The 6,748-nt window shown below is 56.9% G+C and overlaps 1 protein-coding gene across 2 annotated transcripts in view; it reads right to left on the minus strand.

The window, feature by feature from the left end:
- The window catches only part of SLC22A11 (solute carrier family 22 member 11), a 16,886-nt gene extending 12,471 nt beyond the window's left edge, over window positions 1–4,415 (minus strand). The window contains exons 1-2 of one of the 2 annotated variants that reach the window (XM_023186334.2): window positions 3,641–4,415; window positions 822–925 (exon numbers count right to left, since the gene is read on the minus strand). In XM_023186334.2, the coding sequence (XP_023042102.1) occupies window positions 822–925; window positions 3,641–4,033 (497 nt within the window). In that variant the 5' untranslated portion in view covers window positions 4,034–4,415. The remainder of the gene's footprint in view (window positions 1–821; window positions 926–3,640) is intronic. The other variant, XM_023186335.2, reaches the window with a different exon arrangement.
- Window positions 4,416–6,748: the final 2,333 nt, after the last annotated feature.

The raw sequence follows: 6,748 nt of genomic DNA on the forward strand, positions 1-6,748 counted from the left end.
GGAGCGGGAGGAGGGGGAGCGGGAGGAGGGGGAGCGGGAGGAGGGGGGGCGGGGGGGGGGGGAAGGGGAATAGCTTCCTGGGAGGTGGAAGGAAAACCAGCAGTGAGGATGTTCTGGAAGCCGAGAGAAGAAAGTATGTCACAGAGGATGCTTCTTCCCGCCAGCAGGCCTGGGTTTCAGTGTCACCTGGTATGAGACGTATCCAGTCCTGCCGGCCGGCCCCGGCGTGCCCATCACCTGTGCCCTGTTCCCTAGCCCCCGTCACGTTCCAAGGTGGCCTAACTTACTCACCTGTGTCCTGAGCCCTGCTTGGCTCCAAGCTGGGGAAGAGCAGACACTTGTCTCCCAGCCTCCCTACCGCCCCTTCCCCCATCTCTGCTGGGCGTGTCCCTTGCACCTGGCCGGTGTTTGGCCCACATGAGGCTTCTGGAAAGGCTTTGAGACTGGGGGACAAAGGACAGAGGAGAGGAGGATGGGGAGCCAGGACAGCTCTGCGGCACAGGGTCCAAGCACGGCCACATGGAGGAGGCCTATGACCATCTGGCTGGAGTATGGAAGAGGGAATGGGGGCACTGGGAGATGGTCTGGGGTGGCCTCCCTGTGAGGGGAACCAGGCCAGGGTCTGGGGGAACTTGCTGAGGTGGGGACCCGGAACAGTCTGTGGGTTGGTGGGGATGGCCAGGGGAGGGAAGAAACAGAGGAGGCAGGAGGGAGATGGAGGGGGGGATGGGGTGCTCGGCTGACATTTCTGAACCTTCTGCCCCACAGTCTTCAATTCTGTTTTGAGGGAGCTGGGGGCTGGGAGGATCGGAGGCACTCACCGATAGGAGACAAGGCCCCAGATAAAGGAGCCCACCAGGATCCCGGACATGAAGATGGACTGGCTCAGGGGCTTCAAGCCCTGGGAGCTGCACACCAGGTCCCACTGCAAGAGGAGGGTGCAGTGGCTCAGCTCGGGGGGTGTGGAATCGTGGGGCTGGGTGTGGCCGAGGGACTCCTGGCCAGCCTGAGCCCTTGGGGCCAGCCACCCACACTAGGGTCCCTGGACTCCCAGTGCCAGGTCACAGAGGTAGAAGAGACCTGCTGACCATGGGGCTACAACCCCCCACGGGAAGCCCAGCTGCAGGACAGAGTGCGACCTGGCTCTGTGTCTGCCAGCTGTGTGGAGGCCTTTCCACGGGGCCCAGTGGCCCCTCATGCAGAGGACAGACTCTAATGGGCAGCAGGGCCTTGAAGGGGCAGAAGTGGTATGAAAATGAACAATTTCTTGGTAAAAAGAAGTTCGGCAGGCAATGTGTGGCTGCGTCCAGCAGTACCTGGCAGTGGTGGGCAGTGAGGTGGCAGGCAAAGTGGGCAGTGGGAGGCAGGGGCAGGGAATGGCTGGCAGGGGTGACATGACAGGCTTGGCTTCCACCTCTGCTGAGTGCTGGCCAGGTGGATGTGGCAGAGCCACTGTCTCAGCTGGGCTATCCTCTCCTCTAGAGACAGAGCCATGATCTGGTCCTCTCATCAGCAGTGAGGGTGACTAGAGAGAGCTTGGCACGGTTCGCTGGGATTTTTACAGTGGCTCCAGCCCAGGACCGGTCATCCTTTGCCTGAACACCCCATACCCGTCCCCAAGCCCGTCCTCCACTGAGGCCCAACAGCTCCCCCCACCTCTCTCCCCTCCCACCCGGGCAGCTGCAGTAGCCTCCAGCGGGTCCCCCATGCCCTCACAGAGCTTCTCCATCATGCAAAGTGACCTCTTGAAAATGCAAGTCAGACCAAATCACTTCCATGCTCCAAACCCTCCAATGAGGATGACGATGATGAGGTTCTTTGCATTTAAAAGAAAATTGCAGGCACAGTGGCTCATGCCTGTAATCCCAGCACGTTGGAATGCCGGGGCTGGAGGATCCTTTCAGCTCAGGAATTCGAGACCAGTCTGGGCCATGTAGTCAGACCTTGTATCTACTAAAAATTTTAAAAATTAAGCCAGGTGTGGTGGCTCATGCCTGTAATCCCAGCACTTTGAGAGGCCGAGGCGGGTGGATCACCAGAGGTCAGGAGTTCAAGACCAGCCTGACTAACACAGTGAAACCCCTTCTCTACTAAAAATACAAAAATTAGCCGGGAGTGGTTGTACATGCCTGTAATCCCAGCTACTTGGGAAGCTGAGGCTGGAGAATCGCTTGGACCCTGGAGGCGGAGGTTGCAGTGAGCTGAGATTGCGCCATTGCACTCCAGCCTGGACAATAGAGTGAGATTCAGTGTCAAAAAAAAAAAAAAAAATTAGCTGGGCATGGTGGTATGCACCTATAGTCCTAGCTACTGGGGAGGCCAAGCCACAAGGATCACTGGAGGCTGGGAGTTAGAGGCTGCAGGCAGTCATATTTGCGCCACTACACTCCAGCTTGGGTGACAGAGTGAGACTCTGTCTCAGAAAAAAAAAAAAAAAAGAAAATCCCACTTCCAGAGCATGCCCCTGCACCTGCTTCTGGCCCCTTAGCACCTGTGCCCAGATGCACTGGGCCTTGTTCAGCTCCTTCAAACCCAGACATGCTTCTATGCACGACCTTTGCTCTGTGGGGCTCCTGACCTTCACCGATTCCTCCCCTCACCATCCAAGTCTCAGTGTCCATGTTGCCTCTTTGGAGAGGCCATCCCCAACCATCTGCCTGAAGGAGGCTGCCCCTCCTCGCCCCTCGCAGCCTTGCTTTTGTCCCCCATGCAGACTGCCGGGATTGAATCAGGCTCCAGGACACTCTAGTTGTGAAGCCTGGGACAGCCCCTTAACCTATCTGTGTTTTCGTTTTCTCTGTTATTAAATGGGGACTGTCATAGGATCCATCCCACAAGATTGTGGCGAGGTTGTAGCAGCAGAGATGCAGTGGAAATGTGTCTGCCACTTCACAGGTGCAGGGCGAGGGGTGGCTTTGCTGCTAGGAGGGGTTTAGATGTCAACTGAGTGAATTCACCAGTGGAATGGATGCTTCTTGAAGGCTCCCTGCTCATCTTGGAACCAGAGCCCTGATCTGAATCTGGCCCATCATCACCAATCAGGAAATGGGCGTGGGGTGACCAGAAGTCTTTGCTTGGCTAAACTTTAGTCAAGTTCCTGAACCTTCTCCTGGGCCCATCTGGGCGCTTCCTCATAGAATCCAGTTTTAGCAAAGGACCCTGCTGAGTCAGTTTAGCAAGAATCCCCTCTGACTCCAGCCTCGATACCCGATCAGGTTCCTCATCCTCCACCCACCTCTAGGGCGATATCTGGTCACCCTGGCCTGTCTCAGCAAGAAGCCTGTTGGGTCAGTTCAGCCAGATTCCCCCTTACCCCTGACTTCCCCCTGCAGCTGAGTTGCCTGGAGTCATGGCTGATGGGTCAACAGGGCCGGGACCAGACGAGGCTGGCGAATGTCCAGGTGCCAGCATTCAGAGGTGCCCGTCCAGGTGACCCCACACTTCCAGGAGCCTGGGCTGGCCCCATCTGTAGACTGATCCCTGCCACCCACTCCCCTGTGTGTGGCCGACGAGGGGCTGAGAGGCTCGAGAGTGAGCAGGGCTTGAGGAGGCGGGTCCCTCCCAGGACTGGACCTTGGAGTCCAACCAACCTGATCCACGACTCTGACCTCCACTCGAGTGGCTCTGGGGGAGGCCCTACCTTGGCCACGATGGTGGAGGTGAAGACGCTGCGGTCATAGACCCAGCCGTCCACACACGGCTCCGTGTCGGCCTCACTCCAGCTGGTGGCCGTGGCATTGGGGTCCAAGAGCTGCCACTGTGGCTGGCGGAAGCGGCGGCATTGGTGGGGCTCCCAGTTGGGGCCTGGCGGGATGGAGATGGTCAGAAGGGCCTTGAGGGTCATGTTTGCGGGAACCGCAGAGCCGTTGTCCAGCAGGTGTGTCCAGCATCGGTGGCCTGGGACAGCGGCTGAGAAGTTCTCCAGGAGCATCTGGGAAGGTATCACGAGGCAGGGGAGGATGAAGGTGAGGACCTGCAGGGTCTGGAAGAGGCCCATGCCTCCGGCTTGCTCCAAGAGCTTTGAGAATGCCATGAACGGAGCTGCCTCGGCTGAGTGGACAGCTGACCTAACTGCTGTTTGGAACTGATTACAGCCACAAGATCCGGGGCCACCAAGACCTTCTGCCCTCCTACCCCTCAGCTGGGTTGAGGGTGGAGCACTGTCCAATAACCAGTTGAGTCGGTCCCAGGAAACCCTATGATGCCTCCGGGGAATTCCTCCTTCTCTTGTTTCCAGGAGTGATTGCGGATGCCCCAGCACTCTGTGGAGGGGGTAATGGGACTAAGCTCACTCTCCTCGGGCTGCCTGGGGCATCCGAGCTGCCCACCAAGTGTGGACCAGAGGGCTGAGCCACCTTCTGAGTTCTCCAGCACCAAAAGTGAAAGTCAGGCAGATTCTATTAAAAAAGACAGGGTGCTTTGATGTTACTGAATTACAGTTTGGAAGAAATATCAACTGGGCTGTTGCCTCACTGAGTTGGTTAAAGTTTAATCTCAGCGTGGGCTTCTGAGTGAGGAAGGCAGTTCATGTCTCAGGACCTGAGGCCTCAGCCACTCCCCGCTGGCCAGTTGATCTCATTCTTAAATCTTTAGAACCTTCTACGCAAGGCCCTTTAAATCAGAAAACGGTCAGCCTAAACTTCATCCCTCCTGACAATTGTTCAAGGCTCTGAAGCCAGATGTGAGGCCTGGGAAGGGCCTTCCCTAGCTGGGGAGATGGTGCAGGTGGGCGTGGGAGAGGACGTGGGGTGGGCATGAGCTGGCAGGAGGGCCCAAGTCTGTGCTCTTTTCTTTCCTGATGTGAACCTCCTACCAGGCAGTGCCGGGGAGACCAGCTTGCAGACTCACTATTTCGGGAAGCTTCTATTCCGAGGTTTTAGGTTGCCTTTATTAGACAGTAAGCTCCCCCAGTGGAAACCATGGCTACCATTTCCTGGCTTCTCTTTGAAGCCCCTCGTGGGCCCGCAGCTGAGCAGGCGGGCAGTTGGGGAAGTGAGCAGAATCACGACGCTGTGACCTAGCCTCTGAGGCCAGCCCCGTTTCCAGGCGAGGTAGAGTGAAGCCAGCCCTCCCCCATGGCCATCTGGGTGGTGCCTCTTAGTGTGCTCAGCTCTGGGCTGACCTCACTGCCTGCACCCCTTCCTTCACTCCTTATGGCAGCCCAGGAGAGAAACAAGGCAAATTCCCTTAAACAAGGAAACTGAGGCTCAGAGAGGACAAGGCAGCTCGCCCAAGGTCACTTGCCACAGTCCAGATCGGAGCCAGACGCCACAGCCTGAGCTTTCTCCGATGCCCCTGGGCAGCTGCGGTGTGGTCTCCAGCCTGTCATGGACCAAATCCTGGCCAAAAGCTAGAATTCAGGATTTGGGTCAGAATGAGGGCCAGCCCGAAGTCACCTCCCAGAGTGCGAGAGGGAAGCGGCTGAGTCAGTTCCGGAGAGAAGTCCGAGAAGTGCTGGAAGTGTGGGTGAGGTGTGGGTGGATGTCTGGACCCTGAACCTCTGAGAACCTCCCTGGAGGGCTTGGGGAACTCGGCCAGGAAGCTGGGGAGCCGGATTCTAGGCCTGGGCTTCAAAGCTGGGACTCCTTCCTTCTTCGGCCTCTCCAGGCAGGAAACCGTTACGAATTTTAAAATCGCAGAAAGAGAGCGGCTCGGGGAGGTGGAGAACCAACCCAAATGAAAGCCCAGGAGGCCGCAGGAGAGGGACTCCTTGGACAGAGCCCCAGTCCAAAACAACTCAAAGGCCTAATCTAACGTGCAAAGAATTGCACCCTATTCCTGTTTTGAGCAAGCACCGTGCTGTTGGGGGTAGGCCTGGCTCTGAGACGTGGCATTCCATGGTGGCCTCCTCTCTCTGGCTCCTGGCTTCTCGCCTGCGGAGTGAAGTGTGTTGCTGTGTTGGTGTTTGCAAACCTCAGCATGTGCCAGAAGCCACTGGGGTGCTGGCTAGAACGCAGTTTCTTGAGCGTCTGCTGCAGGGTGGGCTGAGCCCAGGAGTGCACGTTTTAAAGTAAGTCCCCAACTGATTGCACCACACCGGGCCCGGGCCTTGCTTTGAAAATCTCTGGGCTGGAGGTGGCTGCCGGAACCCAAGGTGTCCAGGAAGCCCTTCGATTCTTTCTCCTTCCTCCGTCCATATGCTTTCACGTTTTTTCTTCTTCCCTGCCCTTTGCCTGTCATGGACACCCCTAGGCTTTGCTTACAGCAGAAGGTCAAACCTCCTGGACTTGCCAGAAGGCTCCCGGAATCTCCAACTGACTTTCCGCTTCCAGGCCAAGGAATTTTTCATTTGTATTTTCTGTTTTTCTGGGGCTGCTGGGGGCAGGGCTTGGTGCAGCTGCTCTGCCACCTGGCGGTCACACCTGGGACTGTAGCCTTTCCCAAACTAGGCACATCTTGCCCAGGTGCCCATCCTTCAAGGGTCCTCAGGCAGGGGTGGGGAGAGAAGGGCTTGGGGAGGAAGGCAGGCAGCCCCCGATTATAGTCGTCAAGCCCTCTGGGGTGCCTCATTAAATTAACTTGTGTAAAGTAAACCCCTGTTATTCATAGAAGTAGAGTTGCTGTGGAGTTGACCTTCCTAGCCCAGGTTTCCCATCAATTAAACCAAAGGCTAGCATGGCTGCCAAATGACCTTAGGCGGTTGCCTTACCTGCTGTGAACTTCAGTATCTCCATCTCTAAGATAGGGCCTTCCACTTAACGTAGTAAGATTAAATTAGATAATTCATGGGCCTGACAATAAACACTAG

Source organism: Piliocolobus tephrosceles, chromosome 13 (genome assembly GCF_002776525.5).
Source record: "Piliocolobus tephrosceles isolate RC106 chromosome 13, ASM277652v3, whole genome shotgun sequence".
In the NCBI taxonomy this organism is placed as follows: Eukaryota; Metazoa; Chordata; class Mammalia; order Primates; family Cercopithecidae; genus Piliocolobus; species Piliocolobus tephrosceles.